We start from the raw sequence: 15,639 nt of genomic DNA on the forward strand, positions 1-15,639 counted from the left end.
CTCAAAATGGTAGTTTGTATGGCCCTCACGTGCTTGTATGCATCGCTTACAACATTGGGGCATGCTTCTAATGCGACGACGGGCAGTGTCCTGGGGCATTTCTTCCAAAATCTGGACCAGGGCATCACTGAGCTCCTCAACAGACAGAGATTCAACCTGGCGGTGTCAGATGGAGTACAACATAATGTCCCAGAGGTGTTCTATTGGATTTAGGTCAGGCTAGCATTGGGGCCATTCAATGGTATCAATTCCTTCATCCTCCAGGAACTGGCTGCATACTCTCGCCACATGAAGCCAGGCATTGTCGTGCACCAGATGGGACCCAGGACCCACTGCACCAGCGTAGGGTCTGACAATGGGTCTTAAGGATTTCATCCTAAAAGTGGCAGTCAGGGTTTGGTCATTGTCTGTAGAAGTCTGTGCACCCCTCCATGGATATGCCATCCTGCTGCCAGTGGTGACACTGACCCTAGCCAAATGCAAAACTAACAGTCAGAAAAAAAATGAGTAGGGAACAAAATGTCAGTGGCGTCCACATGTAAAATCATTCCTGTTTCGGAGGTTGTCTCATTGTTGCCCAACTAGTGGACCTGTTGTTAAAATTAGTTAATTCCAAAGCAGCTGAAACTGATTAACAACCCCCTCTTCTACTTTATTGACCAGATCAATATTCCAGGAGTTTAATTGACTTGATTCTATACTCTGAATAAAAAGTGTTCCTTTAATTTTTTTGCGCAGTATACTGTATATATTAAGGAACAGTCTGGAGGCCTGGGCGTTCCTAGGGAGAATGCATTTGAATGTTGTTTGCTCTAAGTAATGCGTACATGTGCTGCGGGAGTCTCCATACCAGAAATAATTATTGTCCAAGGAATCAAAAGGGGTGGGCCAGTAAAAGTAAGGCTAGGGAGGAAAGGGCTAGTTATATCCTCTGGCCATGAAATGAGGCAGGCTCTATCTGACTTGTTGCAGCTTCTAAGGCACACTTCAAGAAGCCTACAGTGTGCAGTAAAATTTAGAGTAAGCAAATTCAGTACAGGAGAGGAGCCTTTACAGCTGTGCAAGACTAAAGGAAAATTCAGCTTTAATATGACATTCTCATACAAACCTTTCTGTTTTATTCTTGTTTATAAGATAGAAATAAATTCATTTTCTGGGTTATTTTTAAATTCTCAATCCTATTCAGTAGTATAAATTCTAAATACTCTTTAGATTCAAATCTTGTGTCTAGCCCCTTTGGCTTTGCTTTCTCATTCCCTTAATCCTCAACTATTCAAAACCTATGATGGTAAGTTTCCTACTGTCTTGTAAAAAATAAAAAATAAAATAAAAATAAAAATTGTGATCCACACCAAATGAAAAATAAACAGACACAAAATAAAGCTGCAGTTACTGGAATAAGAAAGATGTATAAAATAGTCTATGTGCAACCCCGCTATATCTACCTAATAACAATATATGTGAAATAATAAACCATCTCAAAACTCACTGAACAGTGTACTCAATGGTGGATATACAGTGACATATTCATAACAAAAATCGTGAAATACAAAATGATAAATAGGTGGCCAAATGCTAAATTTATAAAATTATGAATTACTATGTGCAAATAAAAGCATGAATACATTAAAAATATATATATATATATATATATATATATATATATGTAAATTGCAAAGTGTAAAAAAACATATATGGTATTTCCTCAGAAATGTATAAATGTGCAAAGTTCATATATAATGCCACAATGTGCAGTCCGTGAACTTAAACACCTTTTTGTTATCTTCCAAAGTGCAGTGTAAAAAAAAAAAAAAAAAAAAAAACATATGTTACGTATGCTCAAAAAATGTATAAACAGGCAAAGTTCATGTATAATGACACAATGTGCAGTCTGCGTACTGACACACCTTGTTGTGATCTTCCAAATACTGTGTGGCAAGAAAGTAAAGCAAAAAGTAAACAAAATGAATATAAAGATGAGATGAAACAATGTATCATTCCATGATTACCTTCAGCCTGGGTTCACACTACTGCGATACGGGAATCAGCGCAATTCTAGTGCGCATCAGCTCCCCTGCAGGCGGTTCACACTGCCCTCTGCGAACCGCTGCGAGTTTCAATACAAATGACAGGAATCATATTGCATGGGTGTGAACACCCATGCAATTTGATTCCAGTGCTTGAAAAAAAGGTTCCTGCAGCATTTTCATGCGAATGGGATGCGGGTTCAGCCTTACAAGCTGTATGGCTGAATTTGCATCGCACAGACATTGCATGAGGCAGATGCACAGCAATGCGTTGCGAATCACATGCGAGGTCTGTGTTCACAGTGTTAACCCGGGCTCAAACACATCACGTACTTACCCCACAGCAAGTCCTCAATCTGAAAATCAGTTCATATGGTGTAATGTCTCTCAATTAAATGAATGAATCAAGCCGCTTCTCTTAACAAACAGGAAGTCCTCTCCAGCACACAAGAGTTGGTCTTTTATCTGCTATATTTGTTGCATTTCTCATATATACGTGGAGAAAAAAGAGGCATGCATAGTGTAAAAACGTCTCAAGGTTTATTCAGCATAACAGAAAAGTGTTCAACTCACATTTGTTGTGTGTCAACCTGACACTAAGGATAATTGCTCAGATACATAAGTCCTGTCAGCTGCGGTTCTCTCACTGAAGCCGCGAGCCACACAGACTTTGCGGAATGACGTCACACTTCCAGCCACAACTTACGCGTTTCAGTGTCAAGCTGTCATTGGAGGTCACCTCCGATGACGGCTTGACGCTGAAGCATGTAAGCTGTGGCTGGAAGTGTGACGTCATTTTTCTCTATCCAAAATGAAAAAAAAAGTTTTGCCTATAATTCTACTTTGGGGAACTGATGCTATTGATTCACCTTTATGGCAGGTAAATCTGATGTTAACTGAGGAAAATTTCTTAGTAAGAATACTTTAGTTGACTGGACCTTCAGTGGCTACCATCTAGAGAAATCACAGAAAAGAACAGTAGTAAAGCCACTGAGAAAGAGAGCAATGTGATTATTACTAGAGTGGACATTGGCATATCAGACATCTGCAATACATATTTATCACACTGTGCATAAAATAGTATGTCTTTTTTTCATAGAATTTGTGTATATGCAAATCATTTGACTCTGTGCCACTGATTCATTACAGGACAGTCTTGAAAATATTCCCCTGCAAAATATAGAAAGCTGCTGTTCAAAGATCGGGTATGCCTCCTATAATTCTGTTCTTGCAGTTACCATCCAGAACCAGGGAAAATCAAGCATAATGCTGTTCCATTGTGAGGAAAAACCAGTAAGTCAGTTCAGATCATTTCATTTTTTTTTTATTGTCAACTGGTTGTGCACATCAGTGTAATGATTCTTTCACTTTTCAGGCTCCCACTGTACAAAAAAATTTGGAGAAAGCTTTGACCCAAGTCAAAGGAAACCAACAGTACAAAGATAACACAAGGTATATCTGTCATCCTTCTGCTCTACACGGCACTCTGCACAATAACTTTGACTCTTCATTTCAATATATTACTCCATACCTAAAGTGATTGTAAAGGTTACATTTTTTTTTTCAACAAAACAATAAACCTGTTATAACTTACCTGCTCTGTGCAATGGTGTTGCGCATAATGTCCCCAGACCCCCTCTGCTGGCACTCTGGGCTCCTCCTTCCTCCCGAGTACCCCCATTGCAAGCCGTACAATATGGGGACATTTGTGTGGGCTCAATCCCGAGCTAGGATAGGATGTGTGTGTCTATAGACAAACGCAGCCTGGCTGAGCCCTGCCCCCCCCCCCGCTCCCTCCCCACAGTATTTGACTGCTGTCTCTGAGCCTCTGATCTTGATCCAGCTCTGGGACCCAGAGCAGAGGCTTCTCAGACTCAGACAAGCATTTGGGGGGCGGGGAGCAGAATATGACAGTATTTTTTTTATTTTAATAAAGAGAATGCATTATAGTAAACTTTAGAAAAACTTTAAACAATGTGTCTTTAAGTACATCTAAGCCCAAGAAAAAAAAACGAGAAAAAATTTACAGTATAATAGATTGCAGATTACCAGTCCTTAAACATACTGGCTGCATTCATTTTGGCATAGCCACCCTAGGACAGGAAGTCTTTCATCTGCAGGATCACCACGTGAAACGAAAAGAAAGATCAAAAAAAGAAACAAATGCAGGCATCACATTTAAGGACTGGAAAGCTGCAATATACAATATTACATTTTTGTTTCTGGATGTACTTTAATCTCTTGGTGTTAGGCTGCATTCACATATTTTACATATTTGGATGCAGAAGAGACATCCTTATAAAGATGCCTTTCCTGCTGTTGAACTGAAATTGCAAATCCTCTCAATGCCATACAGGGAGTCCCGGAGTAAAAAAAAAAATAAGCATAGGGACAACATGGCAGGGTGAATAGTGAGGGTCAGCGGGGAAAGGGTTAAAGGTTAGTGAAGTTTAGTGTGGCCTTACCTTATTGGTAGTGGTCTGTGGCTGGGAGGGGTCCCAAGAGGTTTAGGGGGAGTGGTGAGCTGCAAGGGTCCAGCACAGGAGAGAGGAAACTTCCCACCTGTTGAGGTGTTCTTGCTATGTGGTTGTCATGGCAGCCTGGCAGTGGTGGGTCTTTGGAGGAGGAGAAAATTCTGGATAAGAATGGCTTGGACCTATCAGTGGTATGGGGTTTCTCAGGTACATTCCTGTTAACAAGGGGTTAACTCAGAATATGTAAATGGATGTCACTGCGGATAATGAGGATTGTCTCTGAGCCAGTGTGTTGCGGCTGGGGGACTACATTTAGGCAAAGGTTTTCGCAGTGAATAGGTTGTGTGTTGTTGCCCTTAAAGCGGAGTTCCGGCCTCAAAAACAACTTTGGCCCATCCGCTTGCTGTAAATCACCTAAAAAACAATTGGATAATCCCATTTTTTTTGCTTTACTTACATTGTTTTTGAAGAAAATATACTTACCTTCCTTCCACTTCCTCCCTCTGCAGCCACGGCCCGCGCCGTCATTTCCTGCTTGCGTTGACTCCTGGGAGCTGAATGTCATTGCTCCCAGGAGTCAATGCGCCTGCACTGGCCCCACTCGTCACTTCCGGTGCAGGCGCAGACAGACAGTTCAGAGGCTATCATTGCTGCAATGCACTAGCCCTGACTATCCCGGGGGTATTTTTATATAAAAAAAATTTTTGAGGCTGGAACTCTGCTTTAAAGACCACCAAGCTTCATTTCTCAGTTTCTGTTCTTAGGAAAGTTAGGTTATTTAAGTTGAAGTTATTTATCTTCTTAATAAAAGGCTGCGATGTCCATTTTACTCCAAAAACCTTGTTGTGTCTTTTATTGCATAGTTTGGGGTTGGAGGGGATGGTCTAGCAGGCTTGGGTCAGTGCTGCAGGTTATCTATTCTACACTTGTCAAGTTATGTACAGAGATACCTCAGCTTTCACCAACAAGATATTGCTGCTTTTTTTTCTGGAGCAGTTTTTCTGATTCAGGGAGTGATGCCCTACCTTAAAGTCACCCTCCCACTAGTTATCTCTGTCAATCTAAGGGCTCCTTTAGACTTGCGGTGAAGAGGCAGTAATATTGATAATAATAATACACCACATCATCCAGCTCTCTGTGCTGCAATAAGCAGAGAGAACTCTGTGGGGCTCCACACTGTGCCTGTGGTATGCATACAAAAGGTAAAAAAGGCCGCACTTTGGTCACAAGCATAAATGTATGCAGAAGCCTAGTTGCCTTCAGCTAAATGGAATTGAATAAATAAGGCTGCCAGCACAAATGATATGATAAATCACTAAAACACATAAATAAATAGATAAAGTGCAGCACCAAAACATTGAGCAGATCTAGAACAAAGATAGTTGCCTGTAGATCCAGAAACAATATGTCTTAACAGATATAAACAAAATGAGACATAAGCCATTAAACGTTCAGAAGAGCCATATGTGTTTGGACATATCCATCCAAAGTTAAAGGAATGTGAGACCAATAAGGGTAATGATGTTAATAAGTCCCTTAGTGCCACAAAAGGTAGGTTGAAAATAAAGGAAAGATCCCAGCTGCCAAGGATGAGACCTAATTCCACCGCTGTGCCAAAAATGGATGTGCTCTTACCGGAAGATGTGGACCCCCCAAATAAAAGAGTGGTCAGATAAGCCTGTGTGTTATTAAACAGGCATCATCCGCAATTCATATAGGTAAAAACAGCATTCCTCAATCTTGTCCAATACACATATAGATAATCCCCCTCCAAGGAGAGCCCCCACTGGTCAGGGTAAGCCTCTGGTAAACCTCAGAGGAAGAAAAGACTCCAAATGGTATAGTACATAAGGGATGTTTATTGATAAAACAGCACAAACTACTCACATGTCTGTAGATGAATATCGGCATGTAAACAAACAAAACGTTTCGTCATTGGTGACGTTATCAAAGGCTATTTATAACATCACCGATGATGAAATGCGTCAGAAACTTCCACGTCGACGCAAGCACGCACACGCCGCTGCCATTTTGTTTGTTTAAATGCCGCTATTCATCCACAGACATGTGAGTAGTTTGTGCTGTTTTATCAATAAACATATCTTACGTACTATACTATTTGGAGTCTTTTCTTCCTCTGAGGTTTACCTGAGGCTTACCCTGACCAGTGGGGGCTCTCCTTGGAGGGGGATTATCTATATGTGTATTGGATGAGATTGAGGAACGCTGTTTTTACCTATATGGATTGCGGCTGATGGCTGTTTAATAACACACAGGCTTATCTGACCACTCATTTATTTGGTGGGTCCACATCTTCCGGTAAGAGCACATCCATTTTTGGCACAGCGGTGGAATTAGGTCTCATCCTTGGCAGCTGGGATCTTGCCTTTATTTTCAACCTACATTTTTGTGGCACAGTGGTGGAATTAGGTCTCATCCTTGGCAGCTGGGATCTTTCCTTTATTTTCAACCTTCCTTTTTGTGGCACTAAGGGACTTATTAACATCATTACCCTTATTGGTCTCACATTCCTTTAACTTTGGATGGACTGTCCATACACATATGGCTCTTCTGAATGTTTAATGGCTTATGTCTCATTTTGTTTATATCTGTTAAGACATATTGTTTCTAGATCTACAGGCAACTATCTTTGTTCTAGATCTGCTCAATGTTTTGGCGCTGCACTTTATCTATTTATTTATATGGTATGCATAGCCCTGTCAAGGGTTATAGCCGCTCTACGTTATAAATGGGCCACTGTGTCTTGTTCCTAAACCATATGCCTGATTTAGGCATGTCTTGTGATAACTAAGATAGGTTATGGTGTGCAGCATAATTGGTTCTTACTGCAGGATTGATTGAGATTCTGCGCTGTGCCAAAATACTTTTTTTTTTACTTTAGTGAAGCTACTTAATATGAAGATGTTAAGTCATAAGTATGTTTAAAATTTTTTAGTTCAATTTTCTAATCACATGTTCTTTTGTCAGAAATAGATTTCAGGGCCACCTGCTTCAGAGTGACGTAAATGAACGTGGTTACTCCTCCCAATCCAGTTTAGGTGCGGATAGCCCTAGATTAGCACGTAGTGGCAGAGAATCCGCACAAGGTTGGTATTACTTTTATATGACTACAATTTGAAGCATTTAATTTATATGCTTTACATGTAGGTAAAAATTCAATTTATTCAAACGGAGGAAAACAACAGTGTAAATAATGTCGCTACTAAACAATTGTGATACCAATTAAAAACAAAGTGGCTGTTTGAGTGGGGAGGACGGTGATCCATGCGGGATGATCGGATTGGTTCTAGAGATCGTATATAGAAGGATCATTCATGCATTTTTGACCATTTATAATTTAATGGTCCTGGAAATCTGGTAAAAGGTTTTTATATCAGTGGTTGGTGGCGGCAGCATTTATTTCTCACTGGAGAATTTAAGGTATTTAGATAAGAGCACGAGATCCTGCAGAGGTTATATTTACATGTTGTTTTTGTACCATAAATGGTGGTGAACTGTTTTTATCAACTTTGCACATCTTTAAAGAGTATGTATTTATTTTTTGCACTTTCTATATTTGCCTTATGAGTATTTTGGTTACATGTAGTTTGCACATATTTATTGCACTGTATCTGTTTGCATTGTGACATTATTTATTGAGGAATTGTCATGCTTTTAATAAACATATATATATATATATATATATATTTATATATATATATATACAGTATCTCACAAAAGTGAGTACACCCCTCACATTTTTGTAAATATTTTGTAGTGAGTGTACAGCTTGTATAACAGTGTATATTTGCTGTCCCCTCAAAATAATTCAACACACAGCCATTAATGTCTAAATTGCTGGCAACAAAAGTGAGTGCACCCTAAGTGACAATGTCCAAATTGGACCCAAAGTGTCAATATTTTGTGTGGCCACCAATATTTCCAGCATTACCTTAACCCTCTTGGGCATGGAGTTCATCAGAGCTTCACAGACTGCCACTGGAGTCCTCTTCCACTCCTTCATGACGAAATCACAGAGCTGGTGGATGTTAGAGACCTTGCGCTCCTCCACCTTCTGTTTGAGGATTCCCCACAGATGCTCAATAGGGTTTAGATCTGGAGACATGATGTGCCAGTCCATCACCTTTACCCTCACCTTCTTTATCAAGGCCGTGGCCATCTTGGAGGTGTGTTTGGGGTCGTTATCATGTTGGAATACTGCCCTGCGGCCCAGTCTCCGATGGGAGGTGATCATGTTTAGCTTTAGTATGTCACAGTACATGTTGGCATTCATAGTTCTCTCAAAGAACTGCAGCTCCCCTGTGCCAGCAGCACTCATGCAGTCCCAGACCATGACACTCCCACCACCATGCTTGACTGTAGGCAAGACAAACTTGTCTTTGTACTCCTCACCTGGTTGCCATTACACACGCTTGACACCATCTGAACCAAATAAGTTTATCTTGGTCTCATCAGACCACAGGACATGTCTCCAGTAATCCATGTCCTTAGTCTGCTTGTCTTAAGCAAACTGTTTGCAGGCCTTCTTTTGCATCATCTTTAGAAGAGGCTTCCTTCTGCGACGACAGCCATGCAGACCAATTTGATGGAGTGTGAGGCGTATGGTATGATCACTGACAGGCTGACCACCCACTCCTTCAACCTCTGCAGCAATGCTGGCAGCCCTCATACGTCTATTTTCCATAGACAACCTCTGAATATGACCCTGAGCACATGCATTCAACTTCTTTGGTCGACCATGAGTGGAACCTGTCCTGTTAAACTGCTGTATGTTCTTGACCACCGTGTTGCAGCTCAGTTTCAGGGTCTTGGCAATCTTCCTATAGCCTAGGCCATCTTTATGTAGAGCAACAATTCTTTTTTTCAGATCCTTAGAGAGTTCTTTGCCATGAGGTGCCATGTTGAACTTCCAGGTGACCAGTATGAGAGAGTGAGGGTGATAACACCAAATTTAACACACCTGCTGACCATTCACACCTGAGACCTTGTAACACTAACGAGTCACATGACACCGGGAGGGAAAATAGCTAATTTGGCCCAATTTGGACATTGTCACTTGGGGGGTGTAGTCACTTTTGTTGCCAGTGGTTTAGACAGTAATGGCTGTGTGTTGAGGTATTTTGAGGGTACAGCAAATTTACACTGTTATACAAGCTGTACACTCACTACTTTACATTGTAGCAAAGTGTCATTTCTTCAGTGTTGTCACATGAAAAGATATAAAATATTTACAAAAATGTGAGTGGTATACTCACTTTTGTGAGATACTGTGTATATGTATATATATATATATATATATATATATATATATATATATATATATATATATATATATATATATATATATTGTCTTATGAATTGACCATTGGTTATTTCACCTATACATGTAGGCAGCTCTTTTTTTCTCAGAGAATAGGTGCAGGAACTCAACCCTGCCCTCACTATGAGCCCCCGCAGGGGGAGAGTACACTGCATCAAAGGACCTTATAAAGCCTTTGTTCAATATCATAAGTGCATCATGCACATATTTCAGATGTACACTACATGGAGAGTGCAAGGTTCAGGAGTGCACTACATACAGAGTGCAGGGTTCGGAAGTGCACTATGTACAGGGAGCGGGACTCAGGAGTGTGCTATATACAGGGTGCAGGATTCAGGAGTGCGCTACATACAGGGTGCAGGCTTCAGGAGTGCGCTACATACAGTGTGCAGGGTTCAGAAGTGCACTATGTACAGGGTGCAAGGCTCAGGAGGGTGCTATGTACAGAGTGTAGAGTTCAGAAGTGTACTATGTACATAGTGCAGGGTTCAGGAGTGTGCTTTGTACAGGGTGCAAGACTCAGGAGTGCGCTACATAAAGAGTGCAGGGTTCAGGAGTGCGCCATATACAGGGCACAAGGCTCAGGTGTGCCCTATGAACAGAGTTCAGGAGTGCAATATGTACAGGGTGCAGGATTTGCGAGTATGCTTTGTACAGTGTGCAGGGCCCAGGAGTGTGTTATGTGCAGTGCACAAGGTGCAGGAGTGCACTACATAGAGGGTGCGGGGCTTAGCAGTGCTCATGTACAGGGTGCAAGGTTAAGGAGTGCGCATTGTACGAGGGCAAGTCTCAGAAGTAAGCCATGTACAGGGTAAGGGCAGGGCCGTCTTTATTATTGATTGGACCCTGGGCAAAAATTTTCCTGGGGCCCCCCCGCTAGACTCAAAATTCGTTTTTACTGCAGAAGATCAGGCAGTGATTGTGATTGGCTGCCAGAGGTTACAGCACATCATTACCACTCACTGATTAGTTGCCAGAGGTTACTGCACATCATTAATGCTTACTGATTAGTTGCTAGAGGTTATTGCACAGCATTACCACTAACTGACTGGTTTGAAGAGGTTACAGACAATCGTTACTGCTCACTAATTGGTTTCTAGAGGTTACTGCAAATCATTATTGCTCCCTGATTGGTTGCTGGAGGTTACGGCACATCATAACCTCTGCATCAAATTATGGGTGTGGCCAAACTGCACTAGCACTGAGGGGTATACTATGTACAGGGTGCAGAGTTGAGGGGTGCACTACATAAAGAGTGCATAGTTGAAAGGTGTGCTACACACAGAGTTGAAGGGTGCACTATGTACAGAATGCAGGGTTCAGGGGTACGCTAGGTACAGAGTGCAGGGATGTGCTATGTACAGAGTGCAGGGTTGGGGGTTGCGCTACGTGCAGATTGCAAAGTTAAGGGATGCGCTATGTGCAGAGTGCAGGATTGAGGGGTGCACTACATGCAGAGTGCAGGATTGAGGGGTGCGATATGTACAGAGTGCAGGGTTCAGGGGTGCGCTAGGTACAGAGTGCAGGGTTCAGGGGTGTGCTACATGCAGGGATGCGCTGTGTGCAGATTGCAGAGGTATGCTAGATGCAGGGGTGCGCTATGTGCACAGCGCAGAGGTGAGCAAGGTGCAAAATGCAGGGGTGCGCTAGGTGCAGAGTGCAGGGGGTGAAGTAGGTGCAGAGTGGAGGTAGGTGCAGAGTGCAGGGGTGAGGTAGGTACAGGGTGGAGAGGTGAGGTAGGTGCAGGGTGCAGAGGTGAGGTAGGTACAGAGTGCAGAGGTGAGGTAGGTACAGAGTGCAGAGGTGAGGTAGGTACAGAGTGCAGGGGTGAGGTAGGTGCAGGGGTGAGGTAGGTGCAGAGTGCAGAGGTGAGGTAGGTGCAGGGGTGAGGTAGGTGCAGGGTGCAGGGGTGAGGTAGGTGCAGGGTGCAGGGGTGAGGTAGGGGCAGGGTGCAGGGGTGAGGTAGGTGCAGGGGTGAGGTAGGTGCAGGGTGCAGGGGTGAGGTAGGTGCAGGGGTGAGGTAGGTGCAGGGTGCAGAGGTGAGGTAGGTGCAGGGGTGAGGAAGATGCAGGGCGCAGAGGTGAGGTAGGTGCAGAGGTGAGGTAGGTACAGAGTGCAGGGGTGAGGTGGGTGCAGAGTGCAGAGGTGAGGTGGGTGCAGGGGTGAGGTGGGTGCAGACGTGAGGTGGGTGCAGGGTGCAGGGGTGAGGTGGGTGCAGGGGTGAGGTGGGTGCAGAGGTGAGGTGGGTTCAGGGTGCAGAGGTGAGGTAGGTGCAGGGGTGAGGTAGGTGCAGGGTGCAGAGGTGAGGTAGGTGCAGGGGTGAGGTAGGTACAGAGTGCAGAGGGGAGGTGGGTGCAGGGTGCAGAGGTGAGGTGGGTGCAGAAGTAAAGTGGGTGCAGGGGTGAGGTGGGTGCCGAGGTGAGGTGGGTGCAAGGTGCAGAGGTGATGTGGGTGCAGGGTGCAGAGGTGAGGTGGGTGCAGGGTGCAGGGGTGAGGTGGGTGCTGGGTGCAGGGGTGAGGTGGGTGCAGGATGCAGAGGTGAGGTGGGTGCAGGGTGCAGGGGTGAGGTGGGTGCAGAGTGCAGGGATGAGGTGGATGCAGGGATGAGGTGGATGCAGGGATGAGGTGGGTGCAGGTATAAGGTGGGTGCAGGGATGAGGTGGGAGCAGGGTGCAGGGATGAGGTGGGAGCAGGGATGAGGTGGGAGCAGGGTGCAGAGGGGAGGTGGATGCAGGGATGAGGTGGGTGCAGGGATGAGGTGTATGCAAAGATGAGGTGGGAGCAGGGTGCAGGGATGAGGTGGGTGCAGGGATGAGGTGGGAGCAGGGTGCAGGGATGAGGTGGGTGCCGGGTGCAGGGGTGAGGTGGGTGCCGGGTGCAGGGGTGAGGTGGGTGCAGGATGCAGAGGTGAGGTGGGTGCAGGGTGCAGGGGTGAGGTGGGTGCAGAGTGCAGGGATGAGGTGGATGCAGGGATGAGGTGGATGCAGGGATGAAGTGGGAGCAGGGATGAGGTGGATGCAGGGATGAGGTGGATGCAGGGATGAGGTGGGTGCAGGGATAAGGTGGGTGCAGGGATGAGGTGGGAGCAGGGTGCAGGGACGAGGTGGGAGCAGGGATGAGGTTGGAGCAGGGTGCAGGGATGAGGTGGGAGCAGGGATGAGGTGGGAGCAGGGTGCAGAGGGGAGGTGGATGCAGGGATGAGGTGGGTGCAGGGATGAGGTGTATGCAAAGATGAGGTGGGAGCAGGGTGCAGGGATGAGGTGGGTGCAGGGATGAGGTGGGAGCAGGGTGCAGGGATGAGGTGGGAGCAAGGATGAGGTGGGAGCAGGGTGCAGAGGTGAGGTGGGTGCAGGGATGAGGTGGATGCAGGGATGAGGTGGGAGCAGGGTGCAGAGGTGAGGTGGGTGCAGGGATGAGGTGGATGCAGGGATGAGGTGGGTGCAGGGAGGAGGTGGGTGCAGGGATGAGGTGGGTGCAGGGTGCAGGGATGAGGTGGGAGCAGGGATGAGGTGGGAGCAGGGATGAGGTGGGAGCAGGGATGAGGTGGATGCAGGGATGAGGTGGGTGCAGGGATGAGGTGGGTGTAGGGATGAGGTGGGAGCAGGGTGCAGGGATGAGGTGGGAGCAGGGTGCAGGGATGAGGTGGGTGCAGGGATGAGGTGGGAACAGGGATGAGGTGGGAGCAGGGTGCAGGGATGAGGTGGGAGCAAGGTGCAGGGATGAGGTGGGAGCAGGGTGCAGGGATGAGGTGGGAGCAGGATGCAGAGGTGAGGTGGGTGCAGGGTGCAGGGGTGAGGTGGGTGCAGAGTGCAGGGATGAGGTGGATGCAGGGATGAGGTGGATGCAGGGATGAGGTGGGAGCAGGGATGAGGTGGATGCAGGGATGAGGTGGATGCAGGGATGAGGTGGGAGCAGGGTGCAGGGATGAGGTGGGTGCAGGGATGAGGTGGGAGCAGGGTGCAGGGATGAGGTGGGTGCCGGGTGCAGGGGTGAGGTGGGTGCCGGGTGCAGGGGTGAGGTGGGTGCAGGATGCAGAGGTGAGGTGGGTGCAGGGTGCAGGGGTGAGGTGGGTGCAGAGTGCAGGGATGAGGTGGATGCAGGGATGAGGTGGATGCAGGGATGAGGTGGGAGCAGGGATGAGGTGGATGCAGGGATGAGGTGGATGCAGGGATGAGGTGGGTGCAGGGATAAGGTGGGTGCAGGGATGAGGTGGGAGCAGGGTGCAGGGACGAGGTGGGAGCAGGGATGAGGTTGGAGCAGGGTGCAGGGATGAGGTGGGAGCAGGGATGAGGTGGGAGCAGGGTGCAGAGGGGAGGTGGATGCAGGGATGAGGTGGGTGCAGGGATGAGGTGTATGCAAAGATGAGGTGGGAGCAGGGTGCAGGGATGAGGTGGGTGCAGGGATGAGGTGGGAGCAGGGTGCAGGGATGAGGTGGGAGCAAGGATGAGGTGGGAGCAGGGTGCAGAGGTGAGGTGGGTGCAGGGATGAGGTGGATGCAGGGATGAGGTGGGAGCAGGGTGCAGAGGTGAGGTGGGTGCAGGGATGAGGTGGATGCAGGGATGAGGTGGGTGCAGGGAGGAGGTGGGTGCAGGGATGAGGTGGGTGCAGGGTGCAGGGATGAGGTGGGAGCAGGGATGAGGTGGGAGCAGGGATGAGGTGGGAGCAGGGATGAGGTGGATGCAGGGATGAGGTGGGTGCAGGGATGAGGTGGGTGTAGGGATGAGGTGGGAGCAGGGTGCAGGGATGAGGTGGGAGCAGGGTGCAGGGATGAGGTGGGTGCAGGGATGAGGTGGGAACAGGGATGAGGTGGGAGCAGGGTGCAGGGATGAGGTGGGAGCAAGGTGCAGGGATGAGGTGGGAGCAGGGTGCAGGGATGAGGTGGGAGCAGGAATGAGGTGGGAGCAGGGATGAGGTGGGAGCAGGGTGCAGGGATGAGGTAGGAGCAGGGTTCAGGGATGAGGTGGGTGCAGGGATGAGGTGGGAGCAGGGTGCAGGGATGAGGTGGGAGCAGGGATGAGGTGGGAGCAGGGTGCAGGGATGAGGTGGGAGCAGGGATGAGGTGGGAGCAGGGATGAGGTGGGAGCAGGGTGCAGGGATGAGGTGGGAGCAGGGTGCAGGGATGAGGTGGGAGCAGGGATGAGGTGGGAGCAGGGTGCAGGGATGAGGTGGGAGCAGGGATGAGGTGGGAGCAGGGTGCAGGGATGAGGTGGGAGCAGGGATGAGGTGGGAGCAGGGATGAGGTGGGAGCAGGGTGCAGGGATGAGGTGGGAGCAGGGATGAGGTGGGAGCAGGGTGCAGAGATGAGGTGGGAGCAGGGATGAGGTGGGAGCAGGGTGCAGAGGTGAGGTGGGTGCAGGGATGAGGTGGGTGCAGGGATGAGGTGGGAGCAGGGATGAGGTGGGAGCAGGGTGCAGGGATGAGGTGGGAGCAGGGTGCAGAGGTGAGGTGGGTGCAGGGGTGAGGTGGGTGCAGGGATGAGGTGGATGCAGGGATGAGGTGGGTGCAGGGATGAGAAGGATGCAGGGATGAGGTGGGTGCAGGGAAAAGGTGGGTGCAGGGATGAGGTGGATGCAGGGATGAGGTGGGTGCAGGGATGAGGTGGATGCAGGGATGAGGTGGGTGCAGGGATGAGGTGGGTGCAGGGATGAGGTGGATGCAGGGATGAGGTGGGTGCAGGGATGAGGTGGGTGCAGGGATGAGGTGGGTGCAGGGCTCTCTTTCCACCCCTGGTTCGAGTACAGAGCTCCACTCCCCTCAAGTACAAGGCTCTCCGCTCCTCCCTCCTAATTCCAGTGCA

At 47.6% G+C, this 15,639-nt stretch overlaps 1 protein-coding gene across 1 annotated transcript in view; it reads left to right on the top strand.

Moving 5' to 3' along the window:
- The window catches only part of EPS8L3 (EPS8 signaling adaptor L3), a gene marked incomplete at its 3' end in the record, with an annotated part of 344,360 nt that overhangs the window by 88,534 nt on the left and 240,187 nt on the right, over positions 1–15,639 (top strand). Inside the window, exons 6-8 of the mRNA XM_082246387.1 lie at positions 3,177–3,320; positions 3,403–3,479; positions 7,490–7,608. Coding sequence (XP_082102513.1) covers positions 3,177–3,320; positions 3,403–3,479; positions 7,490–7,608 — 340 coding nt within the window. The remainder of the gene's footprint in view (positions 1–3,176; positions 3,321–3,402; positions 3,480–7,489; positions 7,609–15,639) is intronic.

The sequence above is a fragment of the Pelophylax lessonae genome (genome assembly GCF_965119305.1).
Source record: "Pelophylax lessonae genome assembly, chromosome: 2".
Taxonomy (NCBI): Eukaryota; Metazoa; Chordata; class Amphibia; order Anura; family Ranidae; genus Pelophylax; species Pelophylax lessonae.